This window comes from Emys orbicularis, chromosome 9 (assembly GCF_028017835.1).
Source record: "Emys orbicularis isolate rEmyOrb1 chromosome 9, rEmyOrb1.hap1, whole genome shotgun sequence".
Taxonomy (NCBI): Eukaryota; Metazoa; Chordata; order Testudines; family Emydidae; genus Emys; species Emys orbicularis.
Window position 1 is genome coordinate 37232094 of NC_088691.1, and position 23544 is coordinate 37255637.

The following is a 23544-nucleotide window of genomic DNA, read 5'->3' on the forward strand; positions in this document are numbered from 1 at the left end:
TGGAACCGTGATGTCAGTGACAGAATGTTAGTGACAGTGTGAGTCTTATTTAATCTGTAGTTCTTAGCATTCCATGTAGCTGGTTTTCATCTACTTCACCTTGGCAGAATGTACAATGCTGGTTGCCAGTGATTTTTGCAATTTACCTAAATAAAACTCTTCAACTCTAGAAAATGTTTTATTAATATTAAATAGGTTGTTGCAACTGATTAAATTGAAATTGACATTGTTCTGTGAAAAGCTCTTATATTTGGAGATATGCATTACTTGAAACAATGAGAATGCAGTTATACTGTATGACTTCATGTTGGAAAGAGACAATATTGGTTATAATATTAAGATACATTGCATAAAAAACTTTTCATTCTGATTGTCTGTATTCTCACTTAGCATTCTTGATCTTACAGATGAGCTCAGTGAAAATGTTACGGTCTCGTCTCAATGGCATCCTTTTCAAGCTTATGTTTGAAGAACATGTAAACAACATCAGACCTGCCATGATGGCAGTAACTCTAGCCTGTGAGGAGCTGAAGAAGAGTGAGAGCTTTAATAGGTTGTTAGAGCTAGTGTTGTTGGTTGGAAACTACATGAATTCAGGCTCAAGAAATGCCCAATCGCTGGGGTTTAACATCAGCTTTCTTTGCAAGGTAAGTTGTTAAACTATAACAACTTTTATTATTTATTATTTATTATTTTATATTTATTTGGGCCAGTTTCTATGCAATGCTGCTCTAAACGAACAAACTGAGAGTGCACCACCATCTGAGAATCCCCAGCTGGCACTCAATCAATGTAGCCAACTCAGTATTACCCCATTTATGATAAGGGGTCTGTGTGCCCAAAGGCTGAAGGAAGGGACGTTGCTGGAGATCTCCTGTCTCCTGGTGGTCCTTAGTCAGTGTAACCACTCCTTGGATGATGATACAAAATTATATAAATTTGAACAGAGCTAAATCTGCTCCGATACTTAATAGAGGTTTCTGACAAGCCCCAGGTGCCCCAAAGATTTAGGTAAAACAAATGCATTGTACAGTTGGTTGGACTCAGAGATCACAGCCAGAATGTTATCTACAAAGGCCTATAGGTGTGGGAGGAATAAAAGCATTGCTGTTATCATCGGGGTATATCACATAGAACCAATTCCCTGCTAGCCATAGATTTCAAGGCCAGAAAGGACTGTGTAATATAGGCCATAGAATTTTCCCAAAACAATTCCTAATACTTGGTTCAATTTCAGTTGTCGGGTTTAGTGTGCCAGTGCTGGGTGATATTGCTGACCTGTGATACATTGGAAGTCAGGCCAGGGGGATGTGTACACCTGGGGGTATGCAGAAGTCTTCCGGGGATACTCAAGTTATCTAGATAATTGTTTCTCAAACTGGTGGTTGCAGCCCCGGGGGAGGAGCGGGGTGACATGGGACAGCTTTAGGGGAATCGCAAGTGGAGGGCCAGCATTAGTGGGTAGCAAGCAGGGCAATTGCCCGGGGTTCCATGCCGCAAAGCTAAGTTACATGTCGCCTGGGGCTCGGACTTCAGACAAAGCTCACAAGTGACAAACAGGCTCAAGTATCACACTGAAATGTAAGTACAATATTTATATTCCAATTGATTTATTTTATAATTCTATGGTAAAAATGAGAAAGTAAGGAATTTGTCAGTAATAGTGTGCTGTGACACTTGTGCATTTTTATGTTTGATTTTGTAAGCAAGTAATTTTTAAGTGAGCTGAAATTTGGGGTACACAGAACAAATCAGACTCCTGAATGGGGTACAGTAGTCTGGAAAGGTGGAGAACCACAGTGCTAGATGATCTGGGTAGTCCCTTCTACCTTTAAACTCTGACTCTGTTTTAGAGAAAAGTTAGTAGAAATATTAAATAGCTCCAGTATAAAAAGTGAACTTACATCAGTCTTCTTTGAGTGTACTGAAAATATGTTTATGATTACAGATGGGATCCTTATGCTTCAATCTGTAACCATCCTATATTTAACTAAGATTGTGTGACTGCAAAACTGAAGGCACAAAGACACCTTCAAAAGCTATAGTTTTAATATAATTGAATTTGGTTATTTACATAGTAAGTACATGCAATACATCGTTAATCTGAATCACTTTGCAAGATCCAGTTTTATGTAGATTTATGAAATCACTGATAAATACATGTTTTAAAACTGGTTACCATTTAATCTTGTATATGCACAGACATGCAAATGAATGAAGTACGGATTAACCTGGTTTAACTAAGTACATAATATACACTGCAGTAAATTTGGAACATGGGGAACTGGGCACACAACTCCTGTTACTGTTACCAAGTGTTCCACACCTAGTTTCCTTAGCACTGTGCTGATTTCCCCCCCTCCCTTTTTTTTTTTTTTCCAGTTCTGCTTCCTCCCCACCACCACACGCACATAAGTACAAGATGTAGTACTTTTAACCAATTACATTTGTTTGGTCTTCTCTGCAGTCCTTGGCTGACAGTTGGCTTGTGCATTAAGCTATGCTAGCTGTTGCATGCTTTGGCTGCAGCAGTTGAACGCTTTAACGTGCATTGGAATGTATGGCATTTTGCTTACATAGATGAAAATCCTGTAATTGATTTTAGGGAGAGATGTAGCAGAAACTATGTATCCCCCAGGACATGCCAGGCAACACATTGTGGCTCTTATTAAAAGGAGGGGTTGGCAGGATGCAGAAGAAAAGGAATAAAACTTTTGCATGACAGGAAGATGCAGAGTGGTTTAAGGAGTGTGGTGCTCATGAAACTGAGGTTGCCATCTACCAAGCCAACTGCTGTCTGTCTGGGCATGTGAGCCTTTGCCTCCCCCACTCCCTCAGGGAGCTGTTGTTTTTGAGGGTGTCCCCCACGCTTGTGGTGACCCTCATGAGAGGATAAGAGAAACTAATTTTGACCAGTCTTTGATTAATCAGATTAGAAGTCAACAATCAAAGTGTGTGTGTGTAAGTAAATTGCTTTTCTTACTACCTTATTGTTTGCCACCATCATGGTTGTCAAATTGGTGACTCTTGAGCTTTTTGGGGAGAACAATGTGGGGAAGGATTTGATGTGGTTTTTATCCTATAGCTGTAATGGAATTGTCACCCCCAGTGATGCCTTTGGTCAATGCTGCCCCTTTGATACTCAATTAGTCAGGGAAATATTTTAATCAAGGAAGATTCCCTCTTTCATCTTGCCTTTGTTTTAGGATGACAGGTTCAAGCTCGTTCTTAAACAAACTCATAATATTTAAACCAGAGTTGATACCAAGGGTGAAGTACTTTCTTGAAACAGAGCGCAGCCTTCATGATTGCATAGACAAGGGGGCCTGCAGGGCTTTAGTGTGCATGCAACTATGGAGGCTGCTTTATGGTAAGGAGAGGGCCCTTAGTTAATATTTAACAGGGATGATGGGCATTCTTCCTGTAGGTGTTCTTTAGGGTTACCATATGTCCATATTTTCCCAGATGTGTCCAGCTTTTTAGATCTTAAATTGCCGTTCGGGAGGAATTTTTAAATAGCTCAAAATGTCCGGGATTTTGCCGGGTGGGGAGGAAGATGCAGAACCTCCGAGCCCGGGCGGCAGCAGGGAGCAGAAGTCTGGAGCCTCTGGGCTTCCTTGGCCGTTGGAAGGGGGAGGGGGAGGGAGAGAGGGGGTGGAATTCCTGAGCCCACGCTGCCCTGGCTGCAGCCTGCAGGAGCGGAAGCCCCCAGGAGACGCTGGAGGAGGAAGCCCAGGGAGCCGCGGTAGGAGCTTGGGGCAGCAGGAGGACAGGACTGCAGGGCAGGGCAGAAGTCCCGAACCCGGGCTGCCTCGGCTGGGGTGGAAGACAGTCAGTCCCCAGCTTGGTTGGAGCCTGGGCTGCCTCAGCCGTTGGGGCGGAGGGTGTGGAATTCCTGAGCCCCAGCTGGAGCAGGGGAGGAAGGATCGAAGCCCCGAGCCTGGGCTGCCCTGGCTGGGGTGCCCCAACCCCTTGCTGGAGCTGGGAGAGGCCCCGAGCACAGGCTGCCCCGGCTGCTGCAGCGACTGGGAGCAGAAGTACCTCCTCATTGATCAGCCGCTTCCACTGTGCGGCTGCTAAGGTTGCAAGCACCTTGTCCTACTACCGCCCCAATCCCCAGGTGGACTTTCCATCCCAGGGGGGCTCCACTTCTGGGTCCCCCGGGGCAGAAGCTGCCAGAACCGGGGGATAAATCAAGGCCTGCGTCTGCACAGTGCTTTGCAGATGAAGCCAGCTAGCAATGAGCAAAAGGTTCTGCTTAACTTTGCTGATTTGAACTGTGGTCTCTTCAACTCCTTGCACTGAAAGGAAGAACCATTTCCCATGTAAGCTGCAACTTCAGCCTGGCTGGGCATTGTCCAGAGCCAGCCATAAACACCCTCCCCTGTCAGTGGGAGACGGGAGCGTTGTCTGCGCATGGACCATGCAGCTGGGTGAGGGAGCTGCTGATTCGCCTGGGGCTTGGTCTAGCCGGGATGTTACTGCCCGGCAAGTCAGGGTGCGACTCTGCAGGGCTAGCAGGCATTTGTTAGTCTCTAAGGCTACGTCTTCACTACGGGGAGGGGGGGGGTCGATTTAAGATACGCAAATTCAGCTACGCGAATAGCGTAGCTGAATTCGACGTATCCGAGCCGACTTACCCCGCTGTGAGGATGGCGGCAAATCGACCTCCGCGGCTCCTCAGTCAACGGCGCTTACTCCTACCTGCGCTGGTGGAGTACAAGCGTCAATTCGGGGATCGATTGTCGCGTTCCGACGAGATGCGATAATTCGATCCCTGAGAGATCGATTTCTACCCGCCGATTTAGGCGGGTAGTGAAGACGTAGCCTCAGGTGCCACAAGTACTCCTGATCTTTTGGCGGATACAGACTAACATGGCTGCTACTCTGAAAGGTGACAACCTTGTGTCTCTTGCAGGTACAATTTTTCCATTTTTGGGCCCTGGAACTGCTCAGGCAGCCTAGGTGGACACAGGGGGGATGAAACCAAGACAGGCAATGATGTTAAGTGTTTCTGATCTCTCCTAGCAAACACGCTGGCTGGGACCCAGGCTGCTGACAGCTGATATTTTCTGGTGTTTCTTTTTATTATTATTCCCTTGCATCCTATTACTACAGAGACTTGCCCAGAGCAGCAGCCGATTTCTTCTGCCCCAGCAGCTCGCTTTCCCATGTAAGCCAGGCAGCGGGGGCTGAATTTGACCCTTGGCTGGGTGGGATGTGGATGGGGACCCGTGCCTGTTGCCCCTGAGCTGGTTGTGGTCCATGGGGCCTGGTTTGGGAGGTGTATGGTTGTAAGGAGAGTCCAGGAGGATGCAGGGGAAAGAAATCCTTGACATGAGCATTTGCAAAATCAAACCAGCAACCAGTCAAAGAAAATCAGACACAGATGGGGCAGGATGAGCCAACAGCTTTTGTGTTGCAATGTTTTGTCAGGCTGCTTTTTTAGGTTGTGATCTACTTGATTTCCCCGCTCCGCTCCCCCATGAATGAGCCCAAAGGGAAAGTGCCATAGAAATCTCAGAACTTCATCTGGTTCTGAGTTGGAGCCGTGAATCTTTCAGCTGCACAAATTGGGCTCAACTTCACCCCAGAGACTTAGTTTGTCTCAATCAACTAGAGATGGGACAAAATCAGATCTAACCTCTCAGGGCAAACTTTGGCTGTGACTTCAGAATCAGACCTCGTGGGTGACCCGAATATCCCTGAACCCTGAGGTCTGGGCCAAAGTGAGTTCTGAGCTGGGTCCAAACTGAGTAGCTGAGGCTGGTGTCTGCTGATGAGCTTCCTGGCACCCTGGGTTTGAGTCTAGAACGGGGTGGGCAAACTTTTTGGCCTGAGGGCTGCATTGGGTTTCCGAAATTGTACGGAGGGCCGGTTAGGGGAGAACTGTTAAAGATTGTACAGTTCTTCTTTGCTATTCCTTCTCACAATGCAAATGTAGAGCGAATTTTTTCACTGATGCAAAGCTAGTGGACAAAGGAAAGGAACAACTTGAATGTTGAGTCACTGAAAGGAATTCTACTTGTACAGTACAACTTCAGACAAACTTCTTGTAAAGACTTTCATGCCTTCTTAAAGAGCAATCAACCACTGCTGAGAAAAATGTGATCTACAGAGAAGTATGTGTGGGCACATGAGGAGAAAGAAAACCGAAGAACTGGTGAAAGGAAAGGACTCTCTACATATAAAGAAGTACAGTAAATTTTAAATAATTAAACTTCACTTTTGAGGCCATATCACTTTTTCTTATATATACTCAATATAGACGACATGTAGCACACAGCATATATATCAGTATAATAACACATTCATACAAAGCAAGTTGGTAGATACTGGTCTAAATCCTCCCCACCCCCACCCCACCGGTGGAGTGTCCTCTTTTTGAATGTTCAAATATGGTAACCCTATGTTCTTGGTTCTAATGACTTACAGTACTACCTAACAGTGCAAACTGGGGATATGAATATAAACAAGCAACTTCAAGTCTTGAGAACTGTTTATTTACCCAAAGTCTGGATAATCCCAAAGTATGACTTTATCAGATTGTTTTAAAGTTAAAAGTGCTTTCAGTTCTGAACCCCCCCCCCCCAAACAAACAAACAAACAAAAGACATTAAAACAGGAATCATTTAAACTTGATTCATTTTTTTTAAAGTTTGGCATACATCTTGTTTTTTCTTTTGTGTGTTATGCTAATATAGATATCCAGTGTGTCTTGATATGAAGTTGTTCAACTTTTACCATATATTTTTTTTAGTCAAAATCTTTTCTCCTGTACTTTACTTTGCTTATTTGTGTAAATTGACTCATTTGGAATAAAAGAGAATAAATAATCTGTAAAGAGATTAAAAGGGTTAACATTAATCTCACAGAAGACTTTTATAGCAACTTCATATGTTTTGGTGATAGCCTTTCTGTCATCTACCTGTCAAATAAAAGGTTCTCCACACAACACTGATCTGACATCTTTCACTAGAGGTAGACTCAAAGGATTCAGCACAAAGATATTGCCAACTTCAGATAAAATAAAAACAATCTGCTGGGAAATACTATCATGTAGTAATAGCAGTTTTAAAGAGAGAGAGAAGACTGAAGGTTTTTAAATCAAATACTGCTTTCACTTTTCAGTAGGATTTTCATCTAGTGGGTAATTCATGCTTTAAGCAGGAAACTACTTTTCCTTAATATGTGAGGAAGACTATGCATGCATAGTATTCCTGCACAATATAGATATAGGAAGGTAATTCTTAGAGTTCAGGTAATATGTTTATGAATAGCTGTCGGCATAAATCTCTCAGATGCTGACATAGTAAATGTAAGTTGAGTAATGTAAATTGTATTCTACTGAATTAAATAACTGGTGAAGCATAGCTAATTATGGTTGCAGCTAAATTCCAGTTACAATATCTGAGACATTAATTGCTTCTTATTTTAGTTGGACTGTTCCATACTAAACTTTTTTTTTTTTTAAGACTGCTATTTCCATTTAAATTATGTTAACGCCAATTTTCTCTTTGGTAGATTTTGAAAGAAAGTAATAAACTGTTCTATGTAATAATCTAGGTTGTAATAAGGTGTTTTACTTTGGTGGTGGATGCAGAATATATCAAATGTCCTTTGTTATCAGGTGATGTCAAAAAATAAACTAGTTACCATACACAACCGTTGGAATAAAAACCCAACAGATGGCTAAACCAAAAATGTTAATTATACCAAAGGTGTCATTAATCCATAGCTATAAGTATTATTTTCACCATAGAATATTAATTGAGAACAGTACATTTTCACCATGTGATACACCAAACCAGCATGTGCTTAACTGAAATAAAATTAATGGAAAGTGAAGATGAGTTTTCCATGATAGAGTGCCCAATGGATGTCTGTTAGTTATTATAGAAACAACAGATAGCAATGCTAGAGATAAGGGTCATTGTGACATTTCCATTATAAACCCCTTTTTTTCAGTGCTTTACATCTTGGCCATTCTAATTTATATTGGATAAAAAAAAAATCATACAAAAAAAAAGTCAGACAAAAAGTATTTTTCCTTGTAAAATATTGTTGAATTGTGTTGTTTTTAATAACTTTTTGATTCCTTAAGATATTTTTTGACTTAAACTTTTTTGTTACCTGTACTTTAGTAATCCTCAGATACTTGATTCTTAGTATTAACTCTGTCTCATTTACTTCCTTTTAAAAATGAGATATTTATCTTTGAGAAATGACTTTTGCAGTACTTTAACTTCATAATTTTATTTTGTTCCCTTGATAACTTTGTTTTATTGCAAGTTATTAACAGTAATAATGGCTACATTTCGTTTGCTAGGAATCCAGTTTCTGGTAGGATAACAATGAAAGTCTCGTATTCAATTTATACCTAAATTTAATTGATACTGTATCAGTTGATATGGAGGAATTGTAAACACAATACAATATTAGTGGATTTTATACACACACACACACACCCCTCTCCAGGTGCATCTAAGACCTATTCTGGAGCAACTTCTCTCAGAGTTTACAGGATACTTCAGTCTTCAGGCCCACTGTGTTCTTGAACTTCATTTTGATTTTGGCAACCTGTGGGCCATTTGTTTTTTCCCACTCCATTGTGTATAATACATTTGCATTTCTGTTGTAACGGCTCTGAAGTGATCTAAGAAATTGAACAATGTCAGCTGGTGACTTGCTTTTGTAAAAACACATTAAATATGATACCTGGCTTTAAATGTAAAATTTAGTTTATCAACCTTATTACAACAGTTCAGGCAAGTTCGTGTTTTAAGGTTACCAGCCAATATTTGTCTCACGTTGAAATATAGTTAATTACAACTCAAGACCCCGACAATTCCTAAGCACAATAGGTACGTGTTGGATGAATTTGATTTGTTCAGTGTGTGTGATGCTTGACCTTCATTTTAAATGTGTTGTATTCCAGTTAATAGACTCTTATTATTCCTAAGGCATTACATAATTCACTGTACTATTAGAAGAATGTTTCACAAATGAAATACCTCACTTGTCCTTTCATGTTACATTTGAATTTATTACACTTATCTGATTTTGTTTTTTCTCCCTATTTCTTGTTTTTATTGTTATAGAAAAGCACAACACAGGTAAACTAATATCTATGATCAGTAATCACAAGTTATTCTATTGACCAGTATTATGTGGCCTTCAGTTTTGTTTCATGCCATCCAGAGTATACAGAAGCCAGCAATTCCATAGAAAGCAACTTAAATATGTGAGATATCTTATGTCACTATGGTTTGGTTGGATTCCTTGCGCCTACTGGTACTTTCCTCCTTTGAGAATTCCAGGGGAATCTTAGCTTTCTCTTTACAAGGAACTTGACGATATTTCACTTTCCGAGTTTCTTTGGAGGAAACTGTTAAGTCTTTTTTTCAATTGGGTAGAGTGCACATACACCTCTATGCCGATATAACATGACCCGATATAACACAAATTTGGATATAACACGGTAAAGCAGTGCTCCGGGGGGGCGGGGCTGCGCACTCCGGCGGATCAAAGCAAGTTCGATATAACGCGGTTTCACCTATAATGCGGTAAGTTTTTTGGCTCCCGAGGACAGCGTTATATTGGGGTAGAGGTGTACTATATAATGAGTACGTTTTTAACATGTTAATACCAGCTCCATATGGTAATTTATTTTAAAACACCCTTTTTAAAAAAATGGCAGATGATCAGCAATGGTATGAGTCACAATCTGTAAGTGGCATTTGCATGAGCACTGTTGCAGCGTTAGATTAGAAGTAGGCTGTGATAATTTACAGCCAATATAAGAAACACATTTCTTCCATTATTAATTTTTTTTGCAAAGCAAGCTGGAAAACTGACAGCTTTCACCAGCTTTAAAATAAAAAAAAAAATACAGAAATGAATATACTTTTTTGACATTTGTTTTCTCAGAGCCTATTTACTTTTGTTTAGATATGATAGCATCACACATCAAGACTTAATTATAAATCTCAGTTTATAGTGTAATATATTTTCTACAGAACAATGCTTTATTCATTTGATCACCTTTTGGCTATTAGATTCTCTCTCTCTCACACACTCTCTCTCTCTCTCTCTCTCTCTTAAAATAAATGTTGAGGAAAGAAAGATACCAGTCAATACTCACAGTAAGTTTGATTTATTCCCTTTGAAGAATTTCTCTTTGAAATAATAAAATTTGCACTCTGGATTGGTGGGAAAAAGCTATAAAATACTGAGATTGAGGCCTGTTTGCTAGCAAAGTGTGTGTGTGTGTGTGTGTGTATAAAAAGGTGACATGATTGAGCTATTTCCTATAAAGAGCTATCGGTGTAGTGAATGGAGAAGGGGAAGGGTGGGAGTGGACAAAACCCCTTGTTGCAGCTAGAGGGAAGCATCCACCTTCTGGGAGATGGGCAGTAAATTAGAGTTTTGGCTGTTACCAGCTTCCTGAATATGGTACTGGTGCCACAAAGTTTGTTTGCATCATACTGATTAATTGTTTTATTAGTCACTATGAGGACTACACTGGAGAGAGTTTATTTTTAGTACAATTGCATATTAAGGGATACATTTTGACTGTTGGTTTAACTGGACTTCTGTTTTCGTTCCCGTCGTTTGAAAGGCGACCATATAGCTTCTGTGCTTTAGGTGCATTTTATTTCTTTCTTTTTTTGGCTTTATGGATTATACCAAAATAAAAACAGTTACATGGGCTGTTTCTGCATTATATAAATATTACGGTAGATGTAGATATATATTGGCCTAAACAAGAACATAAATCTAAAGAAACCTTCCTTTTTTGGTAAACCCGCTGACAGGGATTGATGAGTCTCTGGTTTGCAAGAAAAGAACAAATTTTGATGAGTCCCCATATATCATAGATGGCAATAAATAATTTTTACATTGGAACAGACAAAGAAGAAAAATATGATTTATAGATCTAGCTGTAAGCTTTACTTGGTTCACCACAAAGGCTGTTTCCATAGAGAATTTGAGATCAAATTAACCCAGCTGGTTTAGTATTCTGTGGTCTCGTGTATTCATTTTCTTGGTCTAATCTATGCCTGATTTTGTGATTCTCAAAGTATGGGAAAGCTGACAAGATAAAGAACTTTTAGTGTATATAATTAGTAACTTAGAAAACATTTTTTTTTTAAATTATTATTCTCTAAGAGCTCTCTTCTGGTGAGACTTTGGCTTTTTGTGAATGGAATGTAGAAAAAATCTAACAGTGTGACCCTTTCCACCTAGTTTTTATACTATATTTCCCTCCAACGTAGAGATGTTGCCAGTGGGACAGTCTTCAGATCTGACAAAAGGCAATGGACACACATACAAAAGCAAGTGGGAGGTGTAGGAAAGCAGGAGGAACTAGGCAAGCGTATTAAGTTGAAAATGTAGACTATGTTTAAAAGGTATGAATGACTTAATGGTTGGACAGTAATTCAAGCCATCACTTACTAGATACGCCTTCACACATGGTAATAGAGTCTGAAGTTAATAGCCTTAGAAAAAATAAAATGTTTTAAAATTTATTCAGCATATTTCTTTAACTATGTGGAAAATTTACCAGACTTACAAAGGGGGAGTTAAGTGTCCAACTTCCATTGAAAATCATTGTTGTTTGAGAACCTAACTCTTATTTGTGGTTTGGAAAAATAGTCTGGCAAGTGTGTTAAGTAGTCATGAAGAGAAGAGATGTAGAAGATAGAATTATAGTGGTTTGGATGGCTTCAGCTGTATTTTTCCACTATTTCCAACTGTGTGTGTATAATCTTTACCATAGGTTTCTAGATCTTCAAACTGTAGGTTTCATTTTTAAACTACAATATTATTTTAAAGTGCATTCCAAAATGGTTAGTGTATGTTGGCTCAACTGTAGCACCATTTTCAATTAGGTTTTTACCGGACTACAGGATTTTTGCCAGAAAAGTTTTCCTCTTTCTATCTGAGTTCCTACAGATACTTAATTTGATAGTGAATGTCTCTGGCATGTCTTATTGTCTATTGATTACACAAGTAGTTTTTCAGTTCAGCTATTGGCAAGCAATGGAGCTCTTCCTTTTGGGCTACAGTTTTGTGATATGCAGTAGAACAAGTGACATTGGAAACAGCAGCAATTTTGTAGGGATTTAGTTTGAGTCATTAAACTTTTTTTTTTAATTGTGGCATGTGTTATATGTAGTAAATTGTGGTATGTGTTCAACTGAATTAGATGGAGGGTTTATACAGAATGCTAAACAAACATTAAGAGCTTGGTTTCTTTAAGCTGACACAAGTGAAAATCAGGTTTATCGTCACTGAAGTTATGCAGGTACAAAACATTCCTAACATAAATTAATATTCAAGTGTAGTACTCATCAGTTGTTAGACTTTTGTTCAACAGTAATACGAAGATTTAGAAAAACTGCAAGGACAGGCCTCTAAGAGGAAGACATCTTCCTACTATAAATTACATTTTGTTGAATTAGTCAGTCCCAGTCATGGAGAACCCGGAAATGCATTTTTGGTGACAGATTTAGAAGTAAACCCAGGAAAGCATGTATTAAACCTGTCTGGTCGTAGCTACAAAGCTAATGTCTTTATGGTAATTGCAAATCCTTAAAAATACATTATCTTTCTGGATGTTATATTGCAGTGTGTGGTGTTATTGAAGAAAGCAGTGATTTGTAAACAACCCTTGGCAGAGAGCACAAAAATTAATTTTGTTTAAATAAAGGAGACCAACATTAGAATGCATGTGCTGTAGCAAGACTGGCAAGCAATAGTAGCTGTTTTGATCTATGCACTGGAGTGTTCATGATTGCTTAAGTATTAACTGTTCTGTGAATATACAAATATGATTGAGAAAGAAGCAACAACTAGAGAAAAGAAGATAATGCACTAGAATAACTAAAGGTGAATCTTCTGAATATGTTGGTGGATTTGACAATTTTGCACCAATAAACCAAGGACTACTCTTTACCATGTTGCAATAAATATTAACTTTTTGGTTGGACAAGAAAAAACTTAGGGTTGTGCAAAGTTGCCATGGTAGAAATCTATTTCATTGAAAGGGGGGGCGGGGAGGGGAGGGAGGGGAAGGCTTATTTTTAGGCTTGCACAAAGTTCAGAATCTGTTGTTCTGCTCTGAATCAGTGGAGTGAGGCACAGCAGGAATCATTCCATCTATAACAGAGCTTTCTTAGTCCACGCTTCCTTAACCTCAGCTGCTTACTGTGTTCACTCTATATGGCAGATGTCAGTTCTTACATTTTTGTATATTATAGATGATTCAAAGCCACGGTGTTTGTATCCAGCTCCAGAACACCTCTTAAGTTTGGGCCAAAACTGTACTGTACGTATAAATATCTATAAAACATACTAGTAAACATTTAGGGTAGGATTTTCAAAATTGCCTAAATGGTTTAGGAGTATAAATCTTGTAAATCAGTGGGGCCTGGGTTTGTAATTCATAGGTGGATTGAAAACCCCACCCTGAAAAAATGCTAATTTTAAGCAATAAAAACATAGTGCATGTACATTATAGAGGAGTCTTGAATTTTAATATTTGTAAAAGGCTATTTTGTCAGATTAAAAAGACATTCCCACACCTCCAAAGGAACTATTTCTCTGCTTTCTGAACCAATCCTCAGAAAACGGGGATTTATTGACCTCTTGCATCAACTACATTTGAGAGCTCTACTTCTAGGGTCAAAGTGAAGGAAACAACTGCTGATACTCTCCGCTACCTGCCCATTCCCATACCATGTCCCCGCTCTCATAATTTCATGTCTCTGCCTCAATTTTCTTCCACTTTTAGTCTATATGCTTTTCTATCTTTTTACCCTCTCTCTCCCCTCTTCCACTTCCCTGTTCTCTTCTGCCTTTCCTTTCCCCTCTGTTCTTCTCTTCCCCTCATTTTTTTTTTTAATCTACCTTGTGAACTTCCAGCTTCCCACCCTGCAAAAATTAAGGTGTGTAAGAGCTTCCTGGATATCTTTCCAGACTGTTGCATCTTGCAATACCTCTAATTAGTGCTACATTTTTTGGTATGCCTGATATCACATATTTCAAGGCAGAGATGGGAACAGGTCCTGGAGTGGTAGAGTTGGTGATGTTGGAAAACCATGAAGAAAACTTCCCTGCATGTGATTACGACCTCTTTTTGTTGAAGTGGAGGGGAAAGATAGACTTGGAGTAGTGTAGTATCTTTAGAACTAAGTATTAGAGGACCACATTACAGCTTTGTTACCTAACAACTTTGTGGTATGCGGTGGTATAAAAACATACGTACATACGTGTGTGTGTGTGTGTGTACATGTCATCTGTATATGGGGGGTGGTGAGAGGGAAACTGTTATATTAGGGCAAGACTGTGACCCCCTTAGTCAAATTGGTGAGCAGGTACTCACAAGTAGTACCATTGACATTGATCACTGATGTGAGTAAAGAGTTCATAATTTGGTCCCTCAAGTAATAAGCCTGCTTTGTGCACTGCATAAAGCATTAATTTGTATTTTATACCAAGTTCCCGAGTCTCTCATATTGGTTTTGTTCACACTATAATTAGATTTCTCTTAGTTTGTTCCCCCCCCCCCACCCCCAGAAAACTGCAGGAAAGTTTAGCATTTTCTTATCTCTCTCTTTACAAGAAAGCAAAAATGTTTTCTTTGAATACTTAAAAATTTTAAATAGGAAATCTCATTCTGTTACTACTTTGAGGTTTTTCAGTGCAATTTACACATTTCTCTGTATAAAGACGTACTTAATTGGCACTTTTGTACTTAATATGTTACCTAAAGATGTCAAATGTATTTTTTTCCTGTCTGCATTATGTATTTTTGTTGAATGCAAACTGAAAAGCACATGCGTGACAAGTTAGTTCTGCCAGAGAAATTATGCAGTATTTAAAACAATTCTGAAACTTGACTTATTGTTTATTTATTCATACTGCAAATACAGAAATATAATGTGAAAAGAACAATATCTATTCTAGTTTTAAAAACACAGGACAAAATATCATCTTAAGGCCACTGGACAGACATATTTTATAAGTCTGCACTGTGGAATCTTAGGAATTAAAGATAAAAACAATCCATGTGGTCATCTAGAGTCCTTTACAGTGCAGAATTGTTTCTTAAAGTACGTTTCTTCATAATAACTTGTCTAACACAATTCCAGATGGCTGAACCTCTGGGACTTCCCCCACTGTCCTTGCAAGAACATTTTTACCATTTAATGTAAGGAGTACCTACTGTTTCAAACCAGATATAGATAGATATCTACAAAGAATAAGGGGAAAATTGTAAGTGTGTGTGTGTGTGTGTCTATATATAACCAAATTCCTTACAAAGTGAGAAGGGGGAGGAGTAAACTGTTTACTATTGGTTTAAATCGGAAGTGAGGCAAACGATTCTGCTACTGGAAGTACCAGAGTACACCAGAGAAGTGTAATATTTTAGGAGTACATTTCTTCTGTCATCCCCAGTCTGCAGTGCATAAGTAGACATGGGCAGTGTAAAAGCTGTGTGAATGTGTAAAGCAGAGTTGGAGTTCTGGGTGACAGGACAAAGGCCCAGCAGTTGGAAAGACAGGATAAAGCAGACATGCCAAAGGTCTTCTGAGAGATGCCTTGTGTGGACTGCTCTTATAGGCTACTTGGAGAGAGATGAGATGGAGGATTCTGATGGAGAGGCCAAAGCAGCCAGCAGAGATGCTTTACTTCTGAGCTTTTATTTTGTACAACTGATTTCTGATTCTTCTAGACAGATTACCCTTACCTATCATCTGAGAAACTTCCACAGAACTTCACAAAGCAAAATAAGTATAAATCAACACTCCTCCATTGAAGATTACTTTTAAATTTACCCTTATCAACAGATGGCAAGAAAGTGGAATGAAGGAACTAAAGGTCTTTATTGTTAATTCTTTTGGTAAAAGGTCTTAGCCCATAATCAGTTTTCCAACTATCACAATTAGTCAATGCAGACTATTTTGGAAGGACACTTAAATGAGGTTCAGGAATTACAGGTGAGTTATTTTAATTAATTTGGAAGAATAAAGTTAGTAGTTAGATTTACAGTCAGATTTTCTTAAATCTGAATAGGTAAATAAAACTGGTGAAAAGGAGATAGTTTACTGATTGTAAATCTTAGGACTAATTTGCTGTGTACAGAAATGTACACAGTGCTTACTGTGTACCAAATGTATTAATTCTCTCAAAAAGGCAGGGAAATACTTCTTCTTTGTTTAATTAGAAAAGGCACTTTCAAGTGGTCTTTTTGGTGTATGTTTATTTAAAGAATTGAAAATGGAAAACTGCTAATAATTTAGAACTGTTCATGGTAATAAATATTGTAAATTATCACATTTGAAGAGGAATACTTAAGAGAGAAAAAAGTTAAGTTACAAATATCTGTTGTAGAAAGCATAATTTCTGCCTTAAATTGTTTTTAAAATTGAAAAAGAGGATACTCTGCAGATCATATAAAGCCTAAGGAAGGTGTTTAGCTATCCTGGTCTGGTGGTTATTGATAATGCAGACTTCACACGTCTCTTGGTAAGTAGCCTATAAAACCTTTGGTAATTATCCAATAAAACTATCTGACACTTGAACTGACAATCAATTTTACCACTTGTAGGCAACTGTTAAAGTAATATATCTAAAAAGTGGAAGGTTTAGCTGTCATCTCCATTGTCAAGTGATTATTCATCAGTTGGAATGAGGTATTAAAAATGGGACTCATCCTCTGGCAATATAATTAAACCGTACCCCCAAACTACTAGTCAACAAATGAAGTATCCGTACTTCAGTGCATATGCCTTTCATCTGTTGATCACTGCCACAGTCTTGGGGGGCTGGGGGGAAGGCTATGCTAGCATTTAAAGGAACATAGTTGAAGACCAGACGGTGAACCTTCCCTGGAGTGCCTAGTCAGGTCTCTGATCTTCAGCTATTGCTTATCTCTTTGTAAGGACCCTTGACTCACTCCTTTCTGACTGGGGTTTAAAGGCGTACAGTTCTCCCTCCCCCCACAATACATTGTGATATCCACAGCAAGCCAGTCTGCCTAACAACCAGCACCTGTGCTTGCTTTCTTTCTGAGGATAACAACAATATTTTTACCAGTAATCACACAGGTTTTCCGAAGCAAGCACATTTATTCGTAGGGCAAAAGCATTACAGAGAAAACATTTAAAAAGTGATAAATGAACCTAACACACAGTAAAAGCTTACCATTGGTTACCCCTACCTCTGACATCGTGCTCTGGTAGGTGTCAGTCTTTCAGACCTCTGAACTGGGTTTGCTACCTTGGATACTAATTCTTGTCAGATCAAGAATAAGACCCATTTGGGATAATCCAGGCTTTTTTTTTTTTTTTTTGGTCTCTTGTAACAGATTATCACAAATCAGTGGCCCTCTTCTCTGGCTGACGCTTCAAAAGGCTGTGTTTTTGCATAACCAGTGTTAGGAATTTTGCATTTATCAGCCCCTGTTGATTTTAGATTTCGTAGGAAACCCACCCCCCAGTGAGCCAGGAACACACAAATACACATCACGTGTTTTGATACAAAGGTGTAGTATTTAGTATTCGCAAAGTGCTTCAGTTATGTCTAATCAATAGGTCTACATGCATGTACTTAAATATTTTCTGGGCTGCTGGCCATTACCTTAAAAAAAAAAAAAAAAAAAAAAAAAAAAAAAAAAGTATAACTTCTTGTTTACTTAAATACACTGGAAAAATATGATATTGCAAAATAAATTGGATACTTGCAAAAGCAAATCTTAAGTTTGTTCTCCATTCCAAATTCTATAGACAATGGGAGTTGACAAAGGCAGCAGGATTGGGGCCTTTATGGAGAAACTCATTTAAAAATGAAATGTTTATGAACATGTTCTGTTGTGTTGTGTTCTGATAGATTCATGGTTCCAATATCTAGATGAATAGTATCTTGAGAAGTGGGGAGAGGAGAGAGATTCTTGAGCTCTCAGTATGCAGTATTTAAAGGTTAAAACAAAAGGCAAATGTGATAAATTTTTTTGAGTAGCATTACCTCAGAAAATGGCACCTTTTTCTTTATTGTTGACCCATATATTAATATGTACTTTTGTAAATCTTAAATTACATACAACCCTGATTTATGGACATTAATGCAACAGTCTTACTCTGTTTTATTGAATAGAAAAAGGTTTTGATTTGTTAGCGCTTAAATATTGCCCTGTGGTTATACTTAAGTAGATGTTTCTCTAACCCTCCTTTGCCGGGCGCCCATTTTTATTTTATGTATCTATATGTACAGAACCATCACATTTTTCTTCTGTCATGTTCAGGAATTATTTTTTCTTGTTTTTGCAATCATCCTTTTTGGGTAGGGTTGCCAATTTTGGTTGGACATATTCCTGGAGGTTTCATCACATGACGTAATGTTTAATTAAAGATTAATCTTAATCTTTAATTCCTTCAGACTCCCGGACAATCCTGGAGGGCAACCCTAATTTTGGTCTCAGGTTTTATTATATTTGTCATGTAATCCCAGACATTGCACACAATCATGACTAGTTTTGTACAAGTTTAAACTGCTGGAGATTTGACTGAGAAGGCTAGGGCCCTAATCCTGCAAACACTTAGGCATGTGCGTATCTTTAGTAATGCAAGTGGTTCCATAGAGTCAGTGAGATTAGTAATGTAAATCAATTTATACATTGAGTAGTTGCAGAATTGAGGCCTACATTATTTAGGAGTTAGTTTAAAGATAAACTGCAATGCTTCAACAAAAGCTGTCCTAAAGTCAGAAATAGCTTTTGGTGTGTTTTTTGATCCTTTCCTACCTCTACAGAAAAATTCTATGTAACTCGTCCTCAATCAGTTGTCTATAGAGCACTGGTTGTTCATATGGTGTTAACTCTCCTCTTTTGTCTACAGCTGTTGCATAGACTCTTCATTGCAAATTTTGAAAGAATTTAGGAAGATCAAGCCTTAACAGCCTCTACTGGGGCCACTGCTACATAGTAGGAAGAGAAAAAAAATAGAACCCTCTTCAAAGAGGTGCACGTCATCACCAGAAGAGTAGTACTTTATGTCTAGGAGAGCAGGAAGAGAAGTGGACAGTGTATCTAGGGGGTAGGGAAGAAATCACGAAGCATTTGGAGGGGAAGAGTGGGAAATGTGACACAGAAGGAAATGAAGAGCAAACTTTTCAATTTGTTTTGAATATCATAAGAGTTTGCTCTTCGTTTCCTTCTCTCTGTCACATTTCCTCCTCTTCCCCTGCAAATGATGCCCTGCATCTTGGTTCTTCCCTATTCCTCTATGAAATTCTATAGGTAGGTTTACAAATTCTTTAGAAAGAATATTGTTTGATGTGTAAGTTATTAAGTTGTGTGATGTGTTTTACTCACACAGGCCATGAAAGGATTAATATGGGCCTGAAAGGCCAGTTAACCTGCCTCCTTGTATCAGGAGAGCTACAGGCCTAATTAGAAATAAAGCCCAGCTGCAAGAGACCAGGGCTTGTTTCCCTAAAGAGTTGGGTAAGAGGAAAGAGGTAGAGGAAAAACAAAAAACTGGAGGAGAGGACGTGGGGAGTTACCTCTGTCTCTGAGAAGCAGCCTGAAGGAAGGCTGAGAAAGAGGAAGGAGATAAGACCAGACATGCTTTACCAGGGTTGAACTGGAGGACAAGCTGAATGTGTGAGGAGTAGTGGGCCTGTGTAATGAAGCTGCCTCTGGCGAGAGACAACTGAAAGTATCAATTCAGGACAAATTGCTTAGAGCAGGGCAGTTACAGCTCAAGGCTGGGTTTCCTTTACTATTAAGGCACACCAAACCAGCCAAACAGAGGACTTTGGTCTCACCCCACTGGCTAACCAGAAGTCATACAATCAATTCCCTCAGACACTCCAGTTTTCCAGTATCACCACCAGCGCCACTCCTTATGGGGATGAATGGTTATGGAAACCAATACCCCAGTAAAAGAAAAAAGGTTCTGCCGATCCCAAAGGACAAAGCCCCAGACCAATATACCAGTCAGATCTTACCCACAAATCACACTGTTGCCAATTCTTTAGAATCTAAACGTTTATTCATAAAAAGAAAGAAATATAGATGAGAACTAAAATTGGTCAAAGTAATCAATTACATATGGCAAAGTTCTTGGTTCAGGCTTGTAGCAGTGATGGAATAAGCCACAGGTTCAAATCAAGTCTCTGGAGTACAGCCACAGCTTGGATGGGTCATTCAGTCCTTTGTTCAGAGCTTCAGTTTGTAGCAAAGTTCCTCCAGAGGTAAGAAGCAGGATTGAAGACAAAATGGAGGGGTTTCCAGGGTCTTTTATATCCTCTGCTATGTGTTCTTACTGTGGAAAATCACAGCAGCAAGGTGTAGTTTGGAGTCACATGGGCAAGTCACATGCCCATGCATGACTCAGTTTTTTACAGGTAGAGCAGCCATTGCTCACATGCTACCTTGAACGTTCCCGGGGAGGTGCCTCGTATGTGGAATGGAGTCTCCCAAGGTCCATTGTTAGTTAAGTGTTTTTTGATTGGGCCCTTAATCTGAAGCTTCTCAATAAGCTGTCCAAATGCTTCACTGGTGCTACTTAGAATCAAACACATTGAGATACAAGTACATAGCCAATATTCCTAACTTCAAATACTAAACTGATACACACATACAGACATCGTAATCATAACCAGCAAATTACAACCTTTTCATAGACAACTTTTTGACCTCCTTTGTACAAGTTTTTGTGCAATTATAGGACCTTGGTTGCAACAATAATCTATACGGTCGCAGTTCATGTCAATAACATTGCAGCCAGTCCCTGGATTGTTGTGTGGATTGAGGCACGGAAGGACAGCCTAAAGCACCAGAGGCATGCTTCCGACAGAATGGTTGCCAGCTGTGAGACAGTTTGGGCTGAAGATGTAGTTGTGCTTATATTTTTGTTGGATTTTTGGTATAAAACTCTGAGGCCACAGAAGGGGCTGAACACTGTATAGTGGTCTGGCTAGAGGGCCAGATCACTCCTATGTTGAGCGTAGTCCAAAAGAATGTGGGGGAAACTGAGGTAAAAGGTGCTTCAATGATAAATCCAGCCAGACGGGGGCATGTTGAGTCAACAACCTTGCTACAAGTTGTGTAGAGAAAATTCTATAAAACACATTTGTTTTCATCCCTATTCAATTTTATAGTCTCTCTCGCCATCCTCCACCCCCACCCACCTATCCCTGTCAGGCATTTAGGATAGAGAAGTTTTAAGTTACTTTACTTTTAGAAAGTTTTCTCTTTTATTAAATCCTTTGACAGCTCTCGGTTTACTAAAGACATTTTACATAAACATTTACATAAGCACTGATAGTAGAAGTGGCATGCAAACCATGTACTTATCTCCCAGTCTCCCATATTTATGTAGTTGGATGAAGAACAGACATTTAGTAGCAAAGAATATTTGAAAAACCAAGTTCATTTAAAGAGATACAGCCAACTAGAAATCTAGTCAATTAAATAGATATAGATATACATACATACAAACACACTTTATAGTGCTGAACTTGCCATTTTGTCTGTTTTTGAAATCATGGTTCCATATTTTTTTTTTTTTAAACCTCCCCCTTGCTGATGTGTAAAAGATGCACATAAATGTATGGGAAAGTGACTGACCATGTAGGGGAAACAGTGAAACTTACTATTCGTAAGTGCTGTCAAATGTACAAAGTAAAAATATCTAGTGCTTTGGATAGTTTATCTTCAGTCTTTCAGTGGCAGTATTTTTAGGTGTCATTTGTAACAATGGTAGGTAAAACTTTTTCAGAATGACGTTTGCTTTTCAAGTTGACATTTACTTCAACCTCTATGATCCTAAATAGCCAAACCAAAAAGCAGATCCTCCAAAGCTTTTTACAAATGGCTGTGGAGCGATGTATGGCTTCAAAACTCAACCAGAATGTTACGCATAAAGGAAGATTTTGATAGATTTCTCTCTTTCTGAGGCATAGACCTGAAAATCAGAGAGTTCAGAAACTAGATGATTGGTATGTCCATGCCACAAGTTTTATGTTTTGTATGTATGAGATTTTAAATCACTCACATTGTTAACAATGTATCTATTAGTATTGATTTTCCAATTTTGTCCTTTGCCATTCAACTGAAAGTTGTTCTTAATAAATTCCTAGCTCCTAGTGAGCATTGTGTTGCTGTATTGAAATTTATCAATTATACTATGCACACAGATATCTCTCTCATAAATCTGAGCAAATCTGAGTAAATTTAAACTTGATAGCATTTAACCAGCAACTTCTTCTTTAGCTATAGATGAACTGGGAAAAACTGAACGAAACTAGAACTGCATTAAATTAGTAAAGTGCATTGCAAGCCCTATATACACAAGTGTTGCTGTGTTAAAATTTGAATGCTCTTGCACCATTTCATAAAGTTATTAAAGATGAGGGAGATAGAATTAATCTTATTACATTAGGAGATCAGTTACTTACTGGCCAAATGAAAATTACAATTAAAATTGCAATATGTTATATTAATTGGTGGTATATTAGCAGTTCCGATAGCGTAGTATTATCACTTCCATTCTTTAATTCTTTAATAATTTAATGATTCAGACTGACACATTTGCATAACTTTAAAAACTGTATTTATTTAAATGCATACTAAACTTAGTCTCACTTTTATTACTATCAGTTTAATGCATTTAAAACAACACTTACACTGTAAGCATTTCTGCCAAATTGCATGCTAATGTGGGAGAAAGGGAGACTGGAATGACCAATCCTGATTGTGTTTGAGCATGAAGCAGAGTGGATTTGAATAGGATTCTTGCTTACTGCCTGGGGTCTAGGTGTGGAGCTCTTTGGAAAACAAGGACCTTATGTAAATGAATCCCCCCCCCCCCCCCCCCCACACACACACACAATGAAGACTTCCAAGATTTCCCTTTATCCCTGGATTTTGCCCATGGGGGGCAGTATGTGTGATATTTTTATCATGAAATAATGAAAGACTTACTAAGGAAATTGCATACAAAGAAGTACATTAAAAGATAATGTTAAGGCTGCAAGGTAGAAAATGCCTGAATTAAAGCTCAATGTGTTACCTTAATTTGATCTTCTTGGGAATACAATTTATTAGAGGTTTAATTACACGATCATATATTATTTATTCTACAAGAGTCATGCTCTATTTAAAAAGAACAGGAGTACTTGTGGCACCTTAGAGACTAACGAATTTATTAGAGCATAAGCTTTCGTGGGCTACAGCCCACTTCTTCGGATGCATATAGAATGGAACATATATTGAGGAGATATATATACACACATACAGAGAGCATGAACAGGTGGGAGTTGTCTTACCAACTCTGAGAGGCCAATTAAGTAAGTGAAAAAAAACTTTTGAAGTGATAATCAGGATAGCCCAGTACAGACAGTTTGATAAGAAGTGTGAGAATACTTACAAGGGGAGATAGATTCAATGTTTGTAATGGCTCAGCCATTCCCAGTCCTTATTCAATCCTAAATTGATTGTATCTAGTTTGCATATCAATTCCAGCTCAG

General features: G+C 38.8%; 1 protein-coding gene across 1 annotated transcript in view; it reads left to right on the forward strand.

Moving 5' to 3' along the window:
• Positions 1 to 23544, forward strand: part of DIAPH2 (diaphanous related formin 2) — a 908304-nt gene that overhangs the window by 430726 nt on the left and 454034 nt on the right. The window contains exon 21 of the mRNA XM_065411177.1: positions 408 to 647. Coding sequence (XP_065267249.1) covers positions 408 to 647 — 240 coding nt within the window. The remainder of the gene's footprint in view (positions 1 to 407; positions 648 to 23544) is intronic.